Genomic DNA, 23,961 nt, shown 5'->3' on the forward strand with positions numbered 1-23,961 from the left:
CCCTCGGGAAGGGCAGGCCCTGGGCTCGGATGAAGGCCTGAGCTGGGAAACCGTCTTAACTTCCTGTTGCTTCATTACTGTTGTGTCACACCTCCGGGATTTTACAATCAATCAGGGCCTTTTCTACACTGAGTCCTGTTTCTCGGCCCCAAGCTGCTGTAGGTCACTGGGCTGGGGGTGGGGGGTTGGCTAGCGGGCAGCAGGCAGCCATAAACCCCCACACGGAGTTTTGTGAAGGTGTCCCAATTTGTCTTCTTCGCTCATCGCCCCCTGTCCCTGGTAAGGTCCTTCTTCCATGAGGATATATATTCTCCTTTTCATAAGTCAGATGGCGTGACTCAAGGGACAGGCCATCCAGAAAGCCCTCCTTCCACGTAGGAATCTTTGCTTCTTGGAAGGCGAGGTTAAACCCTTCCAGTGACCAAGAGCTCACTCCCTCACAAGGGATCTCATTCCCCTTTAGGACAATTCCATGTGCTGGGAGGTTATCTTCCTTTGCTTGGGCACCTAGCTGTCTCCTGGAATCTCTCCCCTATTGGTTTGATTTAGCCAAACTTTTGGTATGATCCTTTCTCTACCTAACAGAACTTTAGAAGGTCCAAGGCCTGTTCTAACATATCTTAAGCCTTCTTCTCCAGGTTAAGATGCACCTGCGTCTCTGAGCTATCCTCAGTGGCCTCAGCCTCCTTGCTGTCCCTGCCTCTCTACTGAAGCTCCCTTTGCTCTCTGCACCCCGACTCCCTGAGCACATCAGGGAGCCTGCCATGTCCTGTGTGGCTCCGGGAAACACCTAACTGGCCAGGACTAGAGGCCACTTCACTCACATGAGCTCAGGAGCCGCCAGAAGTCAGGGTCCAGTGGGCCCACTTCCTTATCCTTTCCCCCTGTTCACCTCTGGTGCTCAGTGGACACCGATCCCCAGAAAGGGGACCCAGTGATGCTGGAATACACGAGCTGAGCCAGACCGTGACAAGCAGCTGTCCCCCTTTTCCTTGCACGGGGCCAGGTTTATCCTCAGGTCCTCAGTCAGCCACGCGCTTGGGTCTCTCCAAGCTGCGAGGCAGCCAAGGGGCATTGACTTTACTAGAAGATCCTGGAGGAAAGGCAAGTCACGTTCAAGACAGTATTTTAAAATTAAGACAAACCCATACCTACTGTGTCGCAGTTTAGTCGCATTAGTCCTATTCAACTCTGTGACACTATGGACTGTAGCCCACCAGGCTCCTCTGCCCATGGGGTTTTCCAGGCAAGAATACCGGAGTGGGCTGCCATTTCCTTCTCCAGAGGATCTTCCTGACCCAGGGATTGAACCTGGATCTCTCGCATTGTAGGTGGATTCTTTACCAACTGAGCCAGGAAGGAAGCCCCTTGTGTATCAGAATGCCAAAAGGTGAATTTCAGAGCCACAACAGGAGACTTCAGAGGAGCTTTGTACTATGGGGAAGGTTGCTTCAGGCTATTTTAAAAAAATTCAGTTCACAATCTTCCAATTGGCAGGCTCCCTTGGCTGAGGGGTATTTAAGGTGGGTAGAAAACTTGCAGAAGCTCTAAGTTCCTGAGTTTCTTGGAGAAACTCAATCTCCTATTGAATTAGGCAAGTGAGGACCAAGGTAGGAAAGCGATTAGCCTGAGGACACACAGCCTGTAGTCTGGATCTGAAACCCAGATCCGTGTTCCCCCTGTGCTGAGAAATGTTGCATTGCATTCATAAGAGTGCTTACCGCGGCAAGAAAGGGGAGCTGAAGACAGAAAAGCAACTCTAGGTTAACCCTTGCTTATATAGAAAATGCAGCTCAAAGATCAATTTTACTCCAAGAATCGGTGCTCTGGGTTCTGAGTAAGGTTGACCCCATTTTATTCCCTTACCTTCTTCAGGGTCTAATGTTCCCTGATTGGGAGAGAGGATCAGGTTAATAAAGAAGAGAAGTCCAGTGCCAGTGCCAGGGAGTAAAAGGAGAAAGGCTGAGATGGAAGTAAGGCCAGCCACAGGTTACTCTGGATGCCAAGCTAGGTGACTGGTAGGACTGTTATGTTAAAATGGTCAGCAGCCCTTTCACTCCCCCTTGCTCACACACCAAAGGCTGTATCTGCACATGTGAACACACACACACACATACACATACCTCACACTCGGAGTCACGGATATCCACAAGCTTATAGATCCAGCAAAGCCTCACGAATCAAAACTGCAGGGAACCACTGACGACCTGAGCTCTGGCCTCCCCATCAGTTCAAAGATACATTTTACTCCAAGAGTCTGTGCTCTGGGTTCTGAGTAGAGTTGACTCAAAGCCCCCACCCTGACACCTGCAAGACAATGCAAAGGGGAATCAACGGAACCAGCGAGTTGAGTACCTGTGGCTTTCTTTTACTTAAAACGCTGTCCCTCACATTATTCAATAAGGGTCAGAGATTTGTAATTTTTTTATAAAGGTGTCTTCAACATTTTTATAAGTTTGTGACACCCAACTGTCAAACTCTCGAGCCACAAATGTCTGCACATTGTCTTGTGGCTGTCGCCTCTCACAGAAGTGCAACTCTCAATATCATTTCATCAAGTCAGTTAATACTGTTTAATAAATAGGCCAGAAAATTAGCTGAGAGTTTTTCTTGGTGGGATGCGGCGTGCGACCAAAGTTATGGAAGATTGTCCCTTGAATCACTAAGGCAAACCTTGTTGAGCGTCATTTTACATAAAGCAATCACATAAAAAAGTTATAAATAGAAAAACTTCCAAAGTTCTCCCACAGACAGACAGGGAAATTGGAACATCCAAAAGAAAAAAAAAAAAAGGAAACAAAACACAAACATTCCTACGACCCATTTGCTTCAAGTTCTTAATCATACAGTACTCGACATCTTTGGATATTTTACAATGTACAACTCCAAATTGCAGCCAAGAGAAAACAAAACGAACTAACCAGTCGTCTGAAAAATTGAGTTTATAAGAAGTCATTACCTTTACAAAATAAAAACAAAAGCCCCAACACCACTGGATTCTAATTTGTTCATCTTCCCTTGTTTTCTCTTAAAGTTTGGGTCAGCCCCACTCCCTTGACTGAGGAGGGGGGATGTGGGCATGTTGGCTGGTGGGTCCCAGAAGCAAAGGGCAGAGATGGAGACGGGAAGCTGAGAGGCGCTGCCCAGCAGATGACATCCGAGGACCATAGGGTGTCAGCAACAGCTCCCTCTGCTCAAAGGGCTGGAGGTGGTATGTGGAGGCAGCGGTTTCTTGCAGCGAGTGGGGGAGCTGGGAGAGTGACAGAGTCTGTGGTCTTCTCCGGCCTTTTTGTTTTTTGTGTGTTTGCTCAGGAAGAAGCCAAGGCGATAGGAAGAGCCGAAGTCTCTGTGCCCACAGCTCCAGGGTTGGGGACACCAGCCCTTGCCCACCCGCCCAGATGAACTTGCCTCCCTTCTGGGCTACTGAGAAACAAAAGCAAACTCAGCAAGAAAAGGGAGGGCAGGGCAGGAAAGCGGAGCAATCAGGAAGGCCCCAGCTGTCTTCCTTCTCAGGATGGCTACCCACCAGAAAGCCCAGGAGAGGGCGTGGACAGCTCTCGCTCACAGAGCCCTCCATGCCCGTCCTGGAGCCAAGGCTGGACTCCCCACACCGGACACCCGGCTTCCTCCCCGGGGGGCCAGGGAGAGGCTGTGGGTGTTCAAACACAGCAGTTGTCAAAGCCCCGAGAAGCCCACAGCCAAAAAGCGAACACACACCTGGGTAACTGGGCGCTTTGTTTCCGGGAATCAGATGGAGGGAGGCAACAGCCAGGTGTTGAGAGGTGGCCCGTGTCCTTCTGTGTTGGCCCCAGGAGTCCTGAAAGACTCCTTCTGGCATTGCCGGGGGTATGTGGAGGTGGGGACCATGCCAGGTGGTCGTCTCCGGATGTGCCCCTAGGGGAGGTAGGATTTGGAGTTCCCCCAAGCTGCTTGGGGGCTGTGGACAAGCCCCACCCAAACCTTCTTCCTCTGTCACCCTGTCTAGTGTGGCCACATTTCTCACCTGTGCTAATGTAAAGATGGTTGTGATAAAACTAAGTCCAGTAAAATAGTATCACCAGGGACATTAGGAGTGCAAAGCTCCTGCTCTCTTGAGGCCTCTCTTTGGAGGCATGGGCAGATATGAGCATGTGGGTGGGTGGGAGAGGGAAATGAAATCACCAGCCCTCTTTCACAGCAAGGAGAAACTGGGATACAGAGGGTGAAGAGGTCCAAGGTCACAGGCCAGGGAGGGGAAAATGGGCCTGGATTCCAGGAGCCTCGCTCCTGACTCCAGGAGGCCTCCCAGCCAACAGGGCATCTCCCCTAAGGGTCCTAGGATTACTGGAGACCGGGAGAATGAAGCCACTGGAACTGAGTTAGCAGGGACTCCACCACAGAGCGGTGGGGCTCACAGCGCGTGTGTCTCAGGGCCCTTCCCTCTTCCCTGCTCCATCTGGTCTGCCTCTGGCCAAGCCACCTCCCTCCTTCTAGACCCTCACAGCTACAAGGTGCTTTGGGACACGTGGCCTGGGGCCTCCGCTGTGATATGGGCCCATGTGAGTTTCTCTTTGAGGGCGGGGAGAGGCAGCCAGGGAGAGGCCAGGCCTCTTGGGAGGAGACACCCATCTCAGACACCAGCAAAGGGGAGGCAGCTGCCTCAGGAGGCCTGGAAAATACCACTGCTGCTGCTTTTTTTTTTTCTTCCTTTTGAAATAAAAGGTTCAGACCCATCGCGTGGGGCAGGTGGGCCTGGGAGGGGACGGGGAAGCAGGACCAGGGTGGACAAGGACCAGCCTAGTTGTTGGCTTCAGACATGGAGGCCACGTGGTTGAGGCTGGCGAGCCCCGGGAGGCCGGCCAGGCCCGCGGCCCAGGGGTCAGGCAGCGGGAAGTAGGGCCGCGCGGCAGCCACGTTCTCGGCCAGCGCGAAGGCCAGGAGGCCCCCTGCGTTCCGCTCGGCCTCCAGCTGGGCGCGCCCGAACAGCTTCATCTGCGTCTCCTCGAACTGCCGCTCCAGCTCCTGCAGGCTCAGCGCGCCCTTGGGCGCCGCCAGGAAGTGCTTGGCGGGGCTGGGGCCCGGGAGGCACACGGCGGCTCCGCCCAGGTGGCCGCCCACGTCGCCCAGCGCGGGGGGCATCACGAAGGCCGCCTTCTCTGGGGCCGGGCCGCCGGGCCCGAAGAGCAGGCTGGCGGCCCTCCAGGCCGCGGGCTTGCGGCCGCGCCGGGGCCGGGCCATGCGGCAGCTCTGGCGCTTGATGTGGCGGTGCAGGTGGTCAGAGCGCGTGAAGCTCTTGTAGCAGAATTCGCACTGGTAGGGCCTCACGCCCGTGTGGATGCGCATGTGGTTCTTGAGGTCGTAGTTATGCACGAACTTGGCGTTGCAGTGGATGCACAGATAGGGCCGCTCCCCCGTGTGCTTTCTCATGTGGATCTTCAGCTTGTCCTGCCTGCAACACAGAGCCCGAGTCAGTCCCTGCCTGCAACACAGAGCCCGAGTCAGTCCCTGCCTGCAACACAGAGCCCGAGTCAGTCCCTGCCTGCAACACAGAGCAGGGAGTCAGTCCCTGCCTGCAACCCCAGGGGCCGCCCCTGGCTCTCTGCTGCTCTCCCTCCAGAAGGAGCCAAGGCTCCCTACTGCCGTGGTGTCAACCCCCAGGAATGGGACTCCGGCTAGAATTTACCTTCAACTACGACATGGAACAACAGACTGGTTCCAAATAGGAAAAGGAGTACATCAAGGCTGTATATAGTCACCCTGTTTATTTAACTTCTATGCATAGTACATCATGAGAAACGCTGGGCTGGAAGAAGCACAAGCTGGAATCAAGATCGCCGGGAGAAATATCAATTACCTCAGATATGCAGATGACACCACCCTTATGACAGAAAGTGAAGAGGAACTAAAAAGCCTCTTGATGAAGGTGAAAGAGGAGAGTGAAAAAATTGTCTTAAAGCTCAACATTCAGAAAACGAAGATCATGGCATCTGGTCTCATCACTTCATGGCAAATAGATGGGGAAACAGTGGAAACAGTGTCAGGCTTTATTTTTTGGGGCTCCAAAATCACTGCAGATGGTGATTGCAGCCACGAAATTAAAAGATGCTTACTCCTTGGAAGCAAAGTTATGACCAACCTAGATAGCATATTCAAAAGCAGAGACATTGCTTTTCCAACAAAGGTCCTCTAGTCAAGTCTATGGTTTTTCCTGTGGTCATGTATGGATGTGAGAGTTGGACTGTGAAGAAATCTGAGCACCAAAGAATTGATGCTTTTGAACTGTGGTGTTGGAGAAGACTCTCGAGAGTCCCTTGGACTGCAAGGAGATCCAACCAGTCCATTCTAAATGAGATCAGTCCTGGGTATTCTTTGGAGAGAATGATGCTAAAGCTGAAACTCCAGTACGCTGGCCACCTCATGCAAAGAGTTGACTCATTGGAAAAGACTCTGATGCTAAGAGGGATTAGGGGTAGGAGGAGAAGGGGATGACAGATGGCTGGATGGCATTACCGACTTGTGGACATGAGTTTGAGTGAACTCCAGGAGATGGTGATGGACAGGGAGGCCTGGCGTGCTACAATTCATGGGGTCTCAAAGAGTTGGAGACGACTGAGCGACTGAACTGAACTGAACTGAACTGTGTGTGTACGCGCCTGCGCACGTGCTAAGCCACTTCAGTCGTGTCTGACTCTTTGTGACCCTATAGACTGTAGCCTGCCAGGTTCCTCTGTCCAAGGGATTCTCCAGGCAAGAACACTGGAGTGGGTTGCCATTTCCTACTCCAGGGACTCTTCCCCAGGATCAAACCCTTATCTCCTGCATTGGCAGGTGGGTTCTTTACCACTAGCACCACCTGGAAAGCCCGCCTTCAACTACTGCACCACTCCAAACAGGTGTGGTTCCTCCTCTGGATTAGAGAGTAGAGTGGGAGCTGGGTTCTGAAAGGCCTCTGTCACTCCAGAACACCTTTTAGGAATAAGATCAGAGAGAATGAAGCACCCACTCCGTCAGGGCCTGTCTCACACAATGGAAAATAGACTTTCTGGGGCCATAGGCCCCCGGAAAGTCAGCAATCTTTCATTGTTCTCCAAGCGGGCAGCCACTTCTGATACTGGATTGCACTGCCAGCTCCACTCTCTCCAGGCAACGGGGTCTTCCCTCTGGGTTCACCTGGTCCCATCCCAGCCCCTGGGCTGTTGGGACCTGCCTGTCCTCAGCACTAATCTGAGAGTTCCAGAGAGCAGGCACACGTTGTTCAAGTCTCCTGCGCTGTGGTTTCTTAGCTCCAGCCCTGGGCTCTCCTCTTTGTCTGCAGACAATTCCAGGGTTTACAAAAGAGCCAGGTGCAACAAGAACGCAGCCTAAGCTAGGACAAAGCTTTGCAGGGTTTAAGTGGTATTATTCAGAGGTAAGCGATGATGTGGCGGAACGCCTCCCATAGGGTGTGTGGGAGCCCCTACTCCAGCTGCAGACCCACCGCTAACTGAGTGACCTTAGGTGAGTAACAACCTCTCTGCACAAGAGTTGAACCTCGCATGAGGCATCAGTTCCTGGTGTGCAGAGATGATGCACAGAAATTTGGGTTCGTGTTGAGCCGGATTCCACACACTTCCTGGTGGTCTTGAAAGGAGGACTGACATCTCAAGGCTGTTTTTATAAAGACTGAATGCCGCCTAAACCAGCTAAAGGAGCCTTTCAGGCTGGCCGAGTTGGAGTCTGTGGAGCCATGAGAACTCTCTGCTGTCTTCTGCACCTTCCTTGACCAGGCCCCTCAGGCCAGGAAGCTATGTCATCTCCCACCTCCTCCCTGCAGGTGTGGCTTGGGTGGAGCGTCTGCCTGTCATTTTTGGCTTGGGGTTGAGGTTGGAGCAGCTGTGGAGCCCAGGCACCCGCCCTAAAATGGCCAGATTTAAACCACACTCAGCAGCAGCCCAGGACGCCAGCGGGAGCAGGTCCTGGCTGCCTGGTGTCCCCCTGGCCACTAGAGGTCTCGCTGGCTCTCGTTTTTTTCTGACTAGCTCCCCAGGGGCGGAGCGGGAGAGAAAAGGACTTTCATGAGCATGCTGTGGGGGAGCAGGGGAGAAGGATCAGGAGGATGGATCCGTCTCTAGAAGGTGGGGCGGGCACCTGGGAGGTGAGGGTGGAGAGGGGGGCGGGCAGGGAGGAGGACGGGAGGGTTGGTATTCTCCACACACCAGAAGCCCCCACCCCCGGGTCCCTGCCCTGCCCACAACCCACCAGCTGCCCCTCAACTGCACAATGAGTATCCTGCTGTGACATCTCATGCGCCCTCCCCCACCAGCATCCTGCTCTTAGGGTCTCCGTAATCCACATTTCATCCAGGTGATTGGATTTTGGAGCAGGAAGGGGACTTAGCATCTAGGCTAGTGGGCCTCAAAGGTAATGAGCCATTATTAGGGTTTGATGAAACACGGAGGGCTGGGCTCCCCTCCCAGACAGCCTGAGTCAGGAGGTCTGTGGGGAGAAAGCAGAGAATTTGCATTTTGAACAAGCTTTCAGATGCCACTGCTGCTGCTGCTGCTGCTCTGAGAACCACCGGCCTAGGTTAATCCTTCACGTGGCTGGGGGGCAAACGGTGGCCCAGGGAGGTGAAGTCTCTAAGGTCACCAGGATAATGACCGAGCTGGGACTAGAAGAGCCCAGGCCTCTGTCCTCAGTCCTGCACTGTGGCCTGTGTGAACAAGTAAGGGCGGGGTGCAAAGTGCTGTCTGTACCCTTGGAGTGATGCTGTACAGTGCTGGGGACTGTGACTTGGCACCCCACACACTCACGCAGGTTCTAATGAGATGCTGATGCTCGGTGCTCGGCCAAGCTCACTCACTGGCTGAGAGACTCCATCCTGGAGATTGAGGGCCTGGTGGAGAGTCACCAGTGGTGCTTTAAATACATCTTCTCATTCAGTCCTCACTGCAACCTTATAAGGTCGATTAAAAAAATTACTATTATATATATTTAATAGTATCGACCCCAAGGGTCACCCTCAAATAGTGGACAATGCAAGTAGTAAATCTTCAAATGTCAAGGGCCTCCTTTAAATATGCAGTGCTCTTCTGAGCTTTTCATTCCAGCATCTAAAATAAATCACACCTCAGTAGCGACTGGCCCACGTGTGTGAGAAGTGCTGAGAAGGTGACTATAACTTTGTCTCATTGAGTGCCTGCTTGAGGCAGGTGAATACACCATCTTAATGACCCTGGAAGGTCATTATTCACAAGCAAGGTGTAGTGCAGGACGGGGACACCTATTAGGGTGTGGGAACCCCTTCCGGCTGCAGATCTTCCACTGACTTGCTGGATGACCTTTAGGCAAGTTACTTAACCTCTCTGTGCAGAATTGAACCTAGGGCCAGACATGAGTTCCTACTGACCAGGAATCTGGGTTTGCATGAGCTTAATTCAACACACCTGGATCAATTTCCTCACTTGGATCCCAGAAGAGCTGGGGACTCAGAGAAGTCAAAGAGCAGCTGGGGACTCAGAGAAGTCAAAGAGCTTTCCCAAAGGTACCAGGCAGTGAGGGGCAGAGGGGCCTGGAGGCCTAACTGGGCGGGGTTTGTTTGCAGGCTCTTTGGAGGATTTCCTAACGAGTGTTCCCAGCCTGAGGCCTGTAGGGACTGCCTCAAAAAGTGCAGCCCAGACAGTCACACCAGGGCATCGGCAGCCAGCCTTCTGTCTCCGGGGCCAGAAGGCTAGGCTGGGCCAAGCTGTGGGAGCAGCTCAGCCTGGGCAGGAGCCGCTGTCCCCAGGGGAGACTTTTCCTGCGAGCAGTGGGGAGGGGAGTGGACAGAGCTCTTAAGTTAGTCCTGGAAAAAAAATAGCGATCATTTAGTTTACTGGGAGCATGTCTGAATCAGGGGCCGAGTAACCTGCATCGCTAGCAGTATGCTTCCCAGGACCTTGAAAACACTGATCCAACCCGGCCCATTTCCAGGGAAGGAATGGCTTTCTAAGGTGGCCCAGCCTCCTTATGTCAGTAATGGCCTTTCCATATGGATATGATGCGCAAGTGTGTTGGCAGAGCTGGGCCCTGGCTCGGCACACTCCAAGAACCAGACCAGGTCCTTAGCTGCCCTGGGCCTCAGTTTCCCGACCTCTAAAATGGGAGGCTCAATGTGTCTGTTAGTTGCTTAGTTGTATCTGACTCTTTGTGACCTCCATGGATTGTAGCCCATCGGGCTCCTCTGTCCATGGATTCTCCAGACAAGAACACTGGAGTGGGGTGCCATTCCCTTCTCCAGGGGATCATCCTGACCCAGGGATCAAACCTGGGTCTCCTGCATTGCAGGCAAATTCTTTACCACCTGAGCCACTAGGGAAGACTTTAGCATTCTGAGAGCATTTGCATCTGGGTAATGGGCTAATACTCAATGTCTAGCTGGCTGGCTTCATATATCATGACTCTTCTACTCTTGATCTGCTGGCAGAGGCATCATGAGTGAAGCTGGAATGTTCCAGCCTGACTCTCAGCAGCTGAACTCTTAGTCACTTTCCTTCAGAGCTAGGAGTCCGGTGGTTCCCCTTAAAATCTTCCAAGCCCCCCAACCCTGTCAAATGACCTCTGTGCTAACTCACCCCTTAAAATAGCTTCGGAGTCTCCTTACAAGCTCACCCCTTCCAGTTACAAAGGAATAAGATCTGGGGGCCCTTGGTGACTATAGCGAACAACACTGTATTGTGTAATTGAAAATTACTAAGAGGATAGATTTTAGATGTTTTCAGCACCAAAAAAGATAACTAAGTCAGGTGGTGGGTGTGTTAACTAACATGACTGTGGGTAATCATTTCACAATATATATGCATATTAAATAATCACTGTTGTACACCTTAAATATATACAGTGTTATATGTCAAGTATATGTCAATAAAGCTGGAAAAAAGACTCACCCTCTCTCCTTTGCCAGTCCCCTGTCCCCCCTCACAGTATTGCACCCACATACCGCACAGGCACGCTGCTCCCCTAGTGGGCCCTGCTCCAGCCAGCTTTGCGTCTTTGCATCTCTGCCAGCAGGAGCTGGACTGCCAGTGCCCCTGGCTCAGAGCCTGCAGTATTATGGGATGGATGCTGGTCAGCCCTGGCTCCTCCCCATTCTGGGCATATCTTTGGACACACCACGCTCCATCCTCAGTTTCCCTCCAGATGTCCAAGCATAGATATGCTTGTTCCTTCCCAGCCGTGAGCCCCTCATTCCCGCCCTCCTCTGCCCTGCACCCTCGTCCTTCAGCTCTGTCTTCACCCTTGCAAACTGCCCTGCCCGAAATGTCTACCACTCCTAATCCCCAGGATTCTTCAAGGTCAAACTTAAGTGCAGTCTTTCATAGTACCTTCCCCTGTTGACCCAGGTCTCATTCTTTGCCCTGACCTTCCAAAGCACCTGAACACTGCAGCCCAGGGCAGGTCACTCGAGGAGCAAGGAGGGAGCCACGGAAGACCACGTGTCTGCATCGCCTTCTCCTGCCCTCTGATGGCCACTTACGTATGAGCATTGCCTGCCCAGCAAGTCCTGGGGGCCCTGTCTCCCCGTCTGCACTCAGCGGCTCCCACTCAGCCACACAGGCACTCCTGGCAGATGGGGACACTTGGGCAGAGGCTGTCCTTGCTGTCTTTGTTTTCCAGGCGTGTTATTCCCAGGGCAGGGCCACCGTGTGTGCTGTTTCCTTAGCTGCTCCTCATGCCTGCAGAGCCACCGTCCTGTCCCTGGCTCCCGGGGACCTGTCTTGTTAGGCACCTAGACAGCAAGATGATGAGGAAGCAGCAGATTCATGGGCAAGGAGCACTGGCCCCCAACAGATGCGAAAAAGGGACCCAGGCTCAGGGACAGTCCTGCCAGAACTAATTGGGAGCTCCAGTGGAGGTGTAACTGTGCAGGTGATTATACTTTATCTCACTAAAGCCCAGGAAGTCTGAGTTTCCATCATTCTTGGGAGGAAGTGGAGGCAAAGAGAAGTGCTGTAATGGGGTCCAGGGCTTTCCTGATCCTGGGTGATAAATGGGGTCATAAACCTGGGTGTGAACTTAGGGAGCACTTGCTTCAACCCCTTTGTGTTACGTGGGGGAACTGAGCCCAGAGAGGGCAGGAGGCTTGGCCAAAGTCACACAGCTGTCAGAGGCAGATCCAGGCCCGGAAGCTGGAGTTCCTCATCACCGTGCCCTGTCCAGGAGGTTGTAGCCCTCGGGAGACCCTGGGTTCTGTGTTCCCTGCCCACCAGACCCTGCTCTCTTCTTCCTCATTCAGCACGTGGCCCAGATGGTACCAGAACCTGCTCGGATAAGAACCCACCAGAGGCTCTGGAGTTCCACCCAGTGCTGACCACTGAATGTACAGTGGGTGGTCATGGCTATGGCCTGCCAGTGTGGAGCCGCTCCTTAGAACTCCCCAGTCCAAATCTGACACGCTCCTCTCTTGCCCTGTGCCCTGGTCTGCCATCTCATCCCTTTATCCCACACCGGGGAGCCAGCCCAAGTCACATCCATGCAAGCCCCAATAGGCATTCCCCCTTCCAGCTCCGAGTGCTCCTCGTCGAGAAAGATGAGCCAGAACTTGTGGTCTCATTCCCCTGAGTGAAAGGAAAAGGTCATGGGTCCTGGAGGCTCCCAGGGAGGAGAACGCTTTCCCAGCACCACCCATCCAGACTTCTTGGTAACCTGATGGTCGGAGAAAAATTCTCTTCCTGCTGCCACTGCTAATGACATTATATTATCTTAATAAGGTCCCCAGAGCTGCCAGGGGTGGGAGAACTAAAAAGAAAATACAGGAAAAGAAAAAAAAAAGCAGCAACAGCCAGGCTCCTGGCCTTGCCTTGAGAGCCAACAGCTGTTGGGCTATAGAGCAATCAGCAGCTGGCTTGCACTGGGCTTTGGGGTTGGAGGGTAAAGTCGTAGGCTTTATGGGGTGTCTACAGGGGATTTAGTGGAGACTGGGGGAATCGCGGGGCATCAGAGACTGACTCCCTGGGGCACAGAGGTTGCCCATCCTTTTCCAGGGCCTCTGTGGGCCCTCTGTTGTCATGGAGACTGGTCTCTTCTCAAGTGCTGCAGTTTCTTGACTTCACAGTTGTGGCTCCAGGCACCTGGGAGAGCCAGGCTGCAGACAGGATGCCGGGGGCTGGGAGGGGACCTTGCCCAGTGATGCTCTCTAGGGGATCCCCGGACAGGCTGCCTGCACTCAAGGACCCATGTGGCAGGACAGGAGGACCCAAGAGTCTTCCGAAGCCTTCACAGACTCGGGGCCAGGCCCAGTTGGCAGTGATGACTGGGGCTGGGGCAACAAGGAGCCAGGGCCCTGCGATGTGGGTGGGCAGGGAAAAGCCCCTCCAAGCACAGCAGCATCCTAGAGGACATGCAGAGAGGACAAATACCTTCCCATCTTCCCTGACCCACGTGCTCCCCACTCCTCAAGGCCCATCCTAGGGCACCTCTGGTGGCCCCTGGAGTCTCGACCTTTGGCCTGGGCTTCCAGACTTTCAGATGAGGAGGGTCAGGGGCATCTTGATCCAGACTGCCTCTGCCCTAAGTCCTGGAGTTCTTCTCTCTCCCAAGTGAGAGCCACAGGACTAGTTTCATCAGGATCTGTCTCTGCAGCCGGCACAGGCCCCAGCCAGCCTCAGGAAGAAAACGGTGACCTTGGACCAGGCTGGGGGAGTGGACACATAGACTCAGGCACAGACAGAGGGCTAGGAGCCAAGGTGACCGTAGGATGGTCAGAGCTAGGAGGGGCCAGCATGGGGCCAGAGATACACAGTCTGTTTGAAGCCACTGAGGCCTTTTCTGGGGCACCAGGGTTGTCTCAGAGCTGGGAAAACTAGTGGTGGGACAACCGTGGGCCTGGCTGAAATCAGGAACCCAGAGGTGAGGTTCCTGATGCCAAGGAATAGACAACATGCTGGTAGGAGGCCTCAGGCCCTTCTCGGACACCCACAGAATGAGAGCAGCAAGTGGGAACTTAGGGGCAGGAGGGGCTCTGTTGGAAGACCACCCCCCGCCCCCGACCCAAGGTCCCTCTGCCATGCTGTGCTGCTGAAGTCATGAGGAATGATGTTCCCATGGGGTGTGAACATGCTGGGAGTGGGCACTGGAAGCCGAAACTCAGAGCCTGAGCCAAAAGGCCACCTTGCAGGGAGACATAACTCCCAGGAGGGAGGGAAAGTGTGTCAGCATCAAGAAGAGAGGAAAGGAGACCTGGCCAGAGGGCAGAAGCTCAGCTGTAATTAGGCGAAGACTCAGCCCCAGAAAGGAAAACGGTGTCCAAGAGAAGGACAGGAGGGCAGCATGTCCCGGGTCCCTCTGCCTCTCGGGCTCCAGTCCAACGAGTGGCTTTGCCTTGCAAGGGAAACTGGGAATTCTGAGTCAAAGAGGCAGCAGCTGAGGCTGTAAGTGGAGCTGAAGAGTCTCCAGCTGGGGAAGGAGGGTGGGGTTACAGCTGGTGGCTGTAAGGAGTCAGCTGCAAAGGAGGTCCCCACAGAAAGGCTGCGAGGGGACTCGGCTATAGTGAGAGTCACAGGCGATCCTGGACAGCCAGGGTTGACCCCGACCTGGACGGCCAGGATTGAGGCTCTCTGATGTTTGAAAGGAATCCTACAGGGCAGCTCTGGGGAGGAGGCAGGAGGGAAGCAAGGAATCAGTGATTCTGAGGAATGTGATGGGGAGGGGTGTCAGGGAGTGTCCATCATATCCAGCCACAGCCCACAGTGAGAAATAAGAGTCCCCAACCTCCCTCCACTTCCAGTATCTCTGCTCTGAGGAGGTGCTGGGGGAGGGTCCCAGAACTTTTCTGGTCTTTCTCAGGAGGGCCAGTGTCCAGTGGGAAAAGAGTGAGGGGAGTTGCGGATAGAGGTGGGCATGGAGCTGCTTCGGCTGGAAGCAGGCCTGGGGACCCAGATGGCTGAGAAGGATTAACCCGAATGGAGGCCAGGGCCCTGGGCTGGAGGGCTACTCAGGCCTGGAGGGGTGATGAGCCCGCCAGCGGGCACAGAGGCCACCCTCAGTGATCAGCAGGAATGCGTTGGGAGGGAGGGTCTGGAATGCGACCCTCCTATGTAACACAGCATGGAGGCTAGCTCGGCCAGGAGGCCCACGCAGAGGATGTTCTGGTGTCAAGAGGGTGAGAAGTCTGACTGTCTTGACTGACCAAGTTAAAAACTTTCCCTAGGGAAGGTAGGGACTCAGCCCCACATGGCCCTCATGGAAAGCAGACTGTGGGAAAGACCCAGAGGAAAGTGGGGGAGGGAAGGGAGACGGGGACTTGGGGGGTGGTGGGGGCAGGGACAGGATCCCGTGCGGTACCCTGCGATGCAGCACCTACCACTGAAGTCACAGCCCTGGGCCTCCCCTGTGGGGAGGGGTGTCCCCAGTGTCCACCATCTGCTCAGGGGACAAGCAAAGGAGGGGGAGCCTGGATGGCAGGACTCAGGGGCTGGCTTTTCTGGATCTGGCCTGTGAAGACTGTCCACGTCTTAAAGTCATTCCCAAGGGGCTGGGCTTGGAAGCACAGACTGCTAAAGGTCCTGGCTCCAGATGCATGAACTGCACTTGAATTTGGACTGGGCTCTGGCTTGTCTTCCTTCTGTTATCGCTGTGCTTTTGTGAAGCATTTCAGGTATTCTGTAGATCTAAGGTGAATGCAGGGTGGGAGATGGGGTGACATCAGAGTGGCAGGGCCGTTAGTGAGGAGTACCTGAGAGGGGGTGAATCTTAGGGACTTTGGATCTAGCTGCTCTGCAGCAATGAGAGAAGTGAGCACTTGAGGTCAGCGCTGCGGGCTGGAAGGGGACACACCCCAGATATGGGGGTCCCTGCCCTTCTAACACCTGGAAATTCTCCAGTTACTGTCAGCCCGGAGCAGCTGGGAGAGTGTGCTGGAGTTTCCTTCACAGCAGCAGCTGCAAGGGGACCCAAGGCCACCTTGGAAACAATCAGAGTTGTCCTTTGAGGCAGTCACTGGAAGAGCCTGCAGAGCTGTTTCCACAACTGTCATCTATTCCCTGACCCTCGCTGGCAACCTCAAATAGAGTTTTCAAGCCACCGAGAGAGCGAGTCTCGTGACTTAGCAGGACTCATCTTGTTGTTCCCCTCAAAGCATTGCCACTGATTTGATAATCTACCTGATTCAAAACACAGTACTCTGTCCTCAAAACTGAAGCTTTGGGTCCACTGAGGAAAAGCAAAAGAATGAGCTCCCAGCAATTCCCAAAGCTAAACTGCCAAGGGTGACAGCAGCGCCCCTGGAGTAAGTGTGGGTTTCTCGAGGTGGCTCCTTTGGGGGGGACAGTGGCAATGTGGGGACAAGACCTGGACTAGGAAGTCACCATCCCAGGGCAGATCCCACCAGGCTCTGTCCACATCAGATAGACACACTGAAATGAGTAAGCCCTGACGCAGGGCGCTCACCAGGACCTTCCCACCGTGGACATGGCTGTGAGCGTCAGCCCCACATCAGTGACCACCATTGATCCCAACAGATCTTATCTCCCCCAAAGAAGCCCCTCGAAACCTAGCCCTGGACAAATCGGACCCCAAAGGATCCCACCAGTCGGTTTTGATCACAAAAGTTGCTCTGCAGAGGAGGTATATAATACTTGAGTGCTGAATGGAACACAGTCCAGGGAAGATGAAAGGTTTACTATGTACTGATTTCAAATTTCCACTTTCATTAACAGCATAAAGTTAACCCTCTTCCTAACAGGGACAGTCAAGGGGGACATCATAAAAGGAGGCACATCCTGTAGGTCTGACCCCAAATAGGACTGAAAGGGCCTCTGGGGGTCTCACTGAGGTTCAAGTCCTAGCTCTGCCATTTCCCAACTGGGCTTAGGGGTGGCTGATTAGCTACTAGGAGACGGATCACCCATCTGTGGACAAAGGCCATGGCCCTCCCTGACTTTCAGGACGTGGCGGGAGGGGTAGTCTGAGGAATCCACTCAGGACAGGCCCTGGCATGCCGACTGTGCTCCAAATAAAAAAAAGGCGGGGGGGGGGGGGTCGCTGCTGCACGCCATTGGGGAGCTTCAAACTGGCTTCCCCAGGTCTGCAGTGGGAGCTTCCCTACTTCCGCCTTAACCAGACAGCTCTGCTCGGATCTATTTCATATCTTGGCCTTCCACCTAGTAGGGTAATATGAGAAAATATTTGAAAATCACTGCCCCTGGTAATGCCCAGCACCTATGACAATGAGCTTGCTGTGCGGCTAGGACCCCAGTGGACCTCCCCTGACCTGGGTCCTTTTCCATCCCGGTGGCCCCCTTTCCATCCGGTGGCCCCCCGACCCTTTCCACCAGCCCCGGCTCTCCAAGCCCTGCCTCCAGCCCGCCCCGCCCCATCTCGTCCCGTCCTTTCCCTGCCCCCATCTCGCCCCGCCCCCGGCCCTCCCAGCCCCGCCCCCGGCCCTCCCAGCACCCTCCCCCCGATCCCCCGGCACCCAGCCCCGCCCTTTCCCTGCGCCCATCTAGCCCCGCCCCGGCCATCCCATCCCCGCCCCCGGCCCGCCCCACCCCGCCCCCAGCCAGCCCAGCCCCGCCTCTCCCCCACAGGCAGCCCGGCGCACCTGGTGAAGCGGACCTCGCAGATGTTGCACATGTATGGCTTCTCCCCGGTGTGGGTCCTCATGTGCCGCGGCAGCTTCCCCGCCCCCATGATGACTTTGTGGCAGATGGGGCACTGCTGAGAGGCCTTGGGCTTCAGCTTGCGCTCCTCCACCAGCGGCCAGGGCGGGAAGAGGCCCCCCAGGTGGGTGGCGCTCAGGAAGTTGAGATAGGCACCGTAGTCATTCTCCGCCTTGATGGGGCCCAGGGGGCCCCCGGGAAGGTCCGGGAACATGTCCTTGAAGAAATCGTTGGGGAAAGGCGGCGGTGGGGGTGGGGGTAGCTCCTCCTTCTCCTCTTCCTTGATCTTGCGGTTCTTGATGACCAGGTCCAGGGGCCCACTGTCCATGGGCTGCTCAGGCAGCTGGGCAAAGGCACCGAAGTCCCCTGGCCAGAGGTGCGGAAAGAAGTCCGGGGCGAATGGAGATAAGGAGGGTCTCCTGTCGGGGAGGCTGGCTTTGGGGTACAGGTTCTCCCTCAGCAGAGATTCGATGGAGAAGTCCCGGATCACGCCCAGGTGGCCCGGGCTGCCGGCCTGGAAGGAGTCGGGGAAGTCCCTGGGTGTGTCCGAATAAGCCTTCTCTGAGAGGTGGTCCGACTTGGAAGGGCTTTGGTGGCAACTGATGTCCTGGGGGTCAGGCAAGTTTTCTTGATCAGCAAAATCCTCCGTGTCATCGTCGTCGTCCTCCTCTTCCTCCTCCTCCTCCTCCTCTTCGTCCTCATCATCGTCCTCCTCGTCGTCGTCGTCATCCTCCTTGTCCCCCCCGGGCTCCATGATCTCCAGGCACACGTTCACGATGCACTGGATCTCCAGCATCCTGGCGGCGTTGAGGATGTGCTTGACGTTGGAGGCGGTGATGGTGAGTGTGGAGGTGTAAGCGAACTCCAGGATGGCGGCCAGCGCCTCGGGCTGGACGAAGTCAATCTCGTAGACGTAGGGCTGGCTGGCTAAGGTGCCGGCCGTGAAGAGCTTCTTGAAGTACTTGCTGCAGGCGGCCAGGACCGAGCGGTGGGTGCGGTATTCCTGCTCCTGCACCACCAGGAGCACGTCGCACAGCAGCCCGTCATGCCGCTGCTCGTTCAGGCTGCAGAGGACCTCGCTGCTGTGGTTGGGGAAGGGAATGCCAATCAGCTCGTCAATGCCATTGGCCATGTTCTCAGCCGGAGCCCTGCAGGGACACACACAGGAAGAGATTGAGTTAGAGGACCTGGCCCCTGGAGGGGACGCCAGCTCTGGGATCCTGGCCCAGGGAGGTCAGGCTGGTGGGCCTCCGCGGTGCTCTCCTATCCCACCCCTGCCTTTGCTTGGGGCTCCCCTCCCTCCTCCTCTGCTAGGGAGCTGCCCCCTCTTCCTCAGCTTTCCCCACTCTCACCTGTCACTCAGAGCCCCACTCCCAAGTGCCCCTTCTCAAGGTACTACTGGGCTCTTCCCAGAACCCCGAAGGCCCTGGAAGCTGGGCTCCTCATTGGGCAGCTGGCGCCTGCCTTTTAGCGAAGGCTATGGAGTCTCCCCTCGGGCATGATTTCATCAAATTCCACTTTGGGAATGTGCAAGTCCTGAACGCAAGGCTGGCTGGCCACGTGAGGCTCCCCTGCTCTGTGTGCTGGGGGAAGGGGGGCCACTCCTGACTCCCACCGCGTCCGCCAGTCAGGGGCCAAAGCGGGAGTCCTCTCTCATGACTCAGGGCTCCCGCTGGGAGAAGGCTTTGGTTTATTTCACAGATCCTCTGCCTCCTGTCACAGACTCCCATTTTGCTGCTTTTGGCTACTAATGTGGCTGTACTAACAACGGGACTGCTAACGGTAGCTGAGTTGTTCCCTGGTCCAGCTTCAGCATATTGAAGTCTCAAGCTCCAGGATGTCAGAGTGTTACTGTGTATGGAGGTAGGGTCTTTAAAGAGGTAATGAAGGTTAAAACGGGGTCCTATGAGTGGGCTCTTATCCAGCGTGACCCCCAGAGGGGAGACCATGTGAGAACATGGGGCAGAGGGGGCGGTGGAGGGAGGTGGAGACAGCAAGCTGAAGAGAGAGGCCTCAAAGGAAATGGACCCCGCAACACCTTGATCTTGGACTAGATCCAGCCTCTAGAACTGTGCAAAAATCAGTCTTGCTCTTTAAGCCCTGCTCCGTGGTACTTTGTTATCACAGCCCTAGCGTACCAATGGCACCCCACTCCAGTACTCTTGCCTGGAAAGGCCCATGGATGGAGGAGCCTGGTAGGCTGCAGTCCATGGGATCTCGAAGAGTCGGACACGACTGAGCGACTTCACTTTCACTTTTCACTTTCATGCATTGGAGAAGGAAATGGCAACCCACTCCAGTATTCTTGGCTGGAGAATCCCGGGGACGGGGGAGCCTGGTGGGCTGCCGTCTACAGGGTTGCACAGAGACGGACACAACAGAAGCGACTTAGCAGCAGCAGCAGCATACTGACACAGTTACTAAACCTTAAACCAATTTTGTGACCCCTTTTTTGGAAGGGAATGGGGGGCCTTACGGCAGGTGTTTTGCCTTCTGACCTTAACTTCTGGCTTCATCTTAGTTGATGAGGTTTCCCTTCACTTGCCATTCTTGGTTTTTTAAAAAACAGTGACCTCCTACATACGTATATCTTGAGCCATGTGATAAATATTTATATTCAGTGTTAAATTCAAGTTATATTCAGTGTTAAATTCAAGTGCATTGTTAGCTAATTTATCATGTCAGTATTCTGTTACTCTCAGGGAAACATTTCCCTGCGGGGAGAAGCCTCTTCTGAGATACTTCAGGATTATCTGTACATTAAACACAGTGTGGCCAGTGATAGCTGCTAGGAGGGAGGGGGGTCAGAAGGAGGGGTCCGGGCAGAAGACAGCAGGCACCCCCTCCCTTCAGGGAGCAGAACAGAGTCAATGTGGACAACAAGCCACCCTAATTTTTAATGCCAGGGCATGGGGAGGGCTCTGCTGCTCTGGGCAAAGCTTGGTCATGGCCCATAGGTAAATACTAGCCAAGGCCTGGCCCTTTCCTGGGTGCAGTTACAGTGGGGAGAAAAGAAAAAGGGAAACAAAGCCAGGAAGCCCCACGGCCCAGTGGCAAGAGCTCTGGGAATTCCCACACACTGATCTTCTGGATGTTTCTGCCCTGAGAAGGCAGATGCAGCAGAAAGGGACAAGGGAGAAGTGTCAGGCCCACAATGTGGGCCCCGAGTGACTTGGAGGCACCAGGGACACAGGGGGGTGTCAGGGTGCTGGGTGCTCCGCCCCCTCCTCCCTGCTTCTCTATGGGTGATGGAGGGCCTTAGCCTTTCCTGAGCAATCCCACCTGGGCAGGTGTTCAAGCCGTTTCCTAGAGCAAAGGCCTCGCTGTTTTCCTCTTGTTTTTAAAAAGGACCAGAGGCCCTGCAGGCCATGTGTTCATTGCCTGAATAGTCATTGGGTGTCTTCCTGAACGCGGCACTGCCCTGGGGTGTGGGAATGCACAGAGAGCAGACCAAGCAGGACCCTGCTCTAAAAGAGCTTACAGGGACATAACAACTATGAAAAAGGTGGAGCAAGATCCACCAAAGAGGAATAAGATAGCACTACACACCTATCGGAGTGGCTAAAGTAGCAAGAAGTGACAACACCAAATGCTGGCGAAATCATAAAAGACATTGCTGTGTCTGCCTGGATCTCTCTGGGATCACTTGCTCCAGGGGATGCCAGCTGCCATGTCATCAGGACAGTTCTATGGAAGGTCCACATGGCGAGGGGCTGAGCTGTGTGAGTGACCACCAGGAGACTGGGTCATTGAGCCCCAGTCAAGCCTTCAGATGACAGCAGCCCCCTGACATCCTGACTGCAACCTCATGAAAGAGACTGACTCAGAACCACTTAGCAAAGCTGCTTCTGAATTCCTGACTCATAGAAACTGGGAGATAGTAAATGTTTATTCTTGTTTTCAGTTGCTCAACTTTAGAGTAATTTGTTATACACCAATAGATAACATAATAAATAATCCAGGGAGATAAAAGATGATACAACAGGCTATCCAGAGGCACTATTCACTATTCATAGACATTATAGACCTGTGATATTTATCAGGATGCTTTCTGGCAATGGCAGTTAAATACTATCTTCTAACAAAATCAGTTTTCATTCCAATCCCAAAGAAGGGCAATGCCAAAGAATGCTCAAACTACCACACAATTGCACTCATCTCACACGCTAGCAAAGTAATGCTCAAAATTCTCCAAGCCAGGCTTCAGCAATACATGAACCGTGAACTCCCTGATGTTCAAGCTGGTTTTAGAAAAGGCAGAGGAACCAGAGATGAAATTGCCAACATCCGCTGGATCATGGAAAAAGCAAGAGATTTCCAGAAAAACATCTATTTCTGCTTTATTGACTATGCCAAAGCTTTTGACTGTGTGGATCACAATAAACTGTGGAAAATTCTGAAAGAGATGGGACTACCAGACCACCTGACCTGCCTCTTGAGAAACCTGTATGCAGGTCAGGAAGCAACAGTTAGAACTGGATATGGGACAACAGACTAGTTCCAAACAGGAAAAGGAGTACGTCAAGGCTGTATGTTGTCACCCTGCTTATTTAACTTATATGCAGAGTACATCATGAGAAACGCTGGACTGGAGGAAATACAAGCTGGAATCAAGATTGTCGGGAGAAATATCAATCACCTCAGATATGCAGATGATACCACCCTTATGGCAGAAAGTGAAGAGGAACTAAAAAGCCTCTTGTTGAAAGTGAAAGAGGAGAGTGAAAAAGTTGTCTTAAAGCTCAACATTCAGAAAACTAAGATCATGGCATCCGCTCCCATCACTTCATGGAAAATAGATGGGGAAACAGGGGAAACAGTGGAAACAGTGTCAGACTTTATTTTTGGGGGCTCCAAAATCACTGCAAATGGTGATTGCAGCCATGAAATTAAAAGACGCTTCCTCCTTGGAAGGAAAGTTATGACCAACCTAGACAGCGTATTGGAAAGCAGTAACATTACTTTGCCGACTAAGGTCCGTCTAGTCAAGGCTATGGTTTTTCCAGTGGTCACGTATGGATGTGAGTTGGACTGTGAAGAAAGCTGAGCACCGAAGAATTGATGCTTTTGAACTGTAGTGTTGGAGAAGACTCTTGAGAGTCCCTTGGACTGCAAGGAGATCCAACCAGTCCATTCTAAAGGAGATTAGCCCTGGGTGTTCTTTGGAAGGAATGATGCTAAAGCTGAAACTCCAGTACTTTGGCCACCTCATGCAAAGAGTTGACTCATTGGAAAAGACTCTGATGCTGGGAGGGATTGGGGGCAGGAGGAAAGGGGGACGACAGAGGATGAGATGGCTGGATGGCATCACTGACTCGATGGACATGAGTTTGAGTGAACTCCGGGAGTTGGTGATGGACAGAGAGGCCTGGTGTGCTGCGATTCATGGGGTTGCAAAGAGTCGGACACGACTGAGCGACTGAACTGAACTGAACTGAACAAAATCAGTATATTATGACACTGGTTTGATAGATGAAAGTAGATGTATTGAGAAAATGATACCTTTTTCTAATTCCCACAAAGATGCCCTAATGGTAGCAGGGTCCTGACCCTCAGAGGACCCTTTTCCTCTGAAAACACCATTTGTGAATGAAACACCCCTTCAACTGTTAAAAGCCCAAATCAGTAAGACCTCAAGAAATTAGTTCTTTCAAGCAAGTTTTCTTGCTTGCCAAGGGCTTATTCATTTAAAGACAAAAATGTTTTTGAAATGTTTTCCAGGAAAAATTCCCACAATTCCTTAGACGCATCCCCATGTTCTTAAATAGAGGGGTTGGGAACCCACTGGATGGGATGGGGGTAGTCAGGGTCTTGCTTGAGCGCTCCAAGGGATGGATCACACCATCCTGACTTGACATGTCCTGCCTCCCATGCTTTTGGAGCCTGGTTGTGCTAGGGCCTGAGGGTCAGGAACCACAGCTGTGTGACTTTGAGAGGCCCCATCACCTCTCTGAGCTTCTTTTTTCTCATCTTGTCATTGGATGAACAGGGGAAATCTGGTAACTGGAGCCATGACTGTGAGGAGGGGCTTCCCAGGTGGCGCTAGTGGTAAAGAACCTGCCTGCCAATGCTGGAGACATAAGAGGCATGAGTTTGATCCCTGGGTTGGGAAGATCCCCCGGAGAAGGGCATGACAACCCACTCCAGTAGCCTTGCCTGGAGAATCCCACAGACAGAGGAGCCTGAGAGGCTACAGTCCAGGGGTCACAGAGAGCTGGACACGACTGCAGTGATTTAGCACACCTGCACACACGGCCTTGAGGAGCTAGAAGCACAGAGTGAATCTGGCCACGAGGAGGGCGCGATAGGCCTGGGTGACTCTGGACTTGAAGGCTGGTCTGTCCAGCAGGGACTTCTCACCGTGGCA

General features: G+C 53.7%; 1 protein-coding gene across 4 annotated transcripts in view; it reads right to left on the reverse strand.

Annotated features, from left to right (window-relative positions):
• ZBTB7C (zinc finger and BTB domain containing 7C) overlaps window positions 2,555–23,961 on the reverse strand; it is a 384,349-nt gene continuing 362,942 nt past the window's right edge. For all 4 annotated transcript variants that reach the window (XM_018039559.1, XM_018039560.1, XM_018039558.1 and 1 more), the window contains 2 exons: window positions 17,537–18,742; window positions 2,555–5,428 (listed from right to left, as the gene is read on the reverse strand). In XM_018039559.1, the coding sequence (XP_017895048.1) occupies window positions 4,777–5,428; window positions 17,537–18,726 (1,842 nt within the window). In that variant the 5' untranslated portion in view covers window positions 18,727–18,742 and the 3' untranslated portion in view covers window positions 2,555–4,776. The remainder of the gene's footprint in view (window positions 5,429–17,536; window positions 18,743–23,961) is intronic.

Source organism: Capra hircus, chromosome 24, assembly GCF_001704415.2.
Source record: "Capra hircus breed San Clemente chromosome 24, ASM170441v1, whole genome shotgun sequence".
Lineage (NCBI taxonomy): Eukaryota > Metazoa > Chordata > Mammalia > Artiodactyla > Bovidae > Capra > Capra hircus.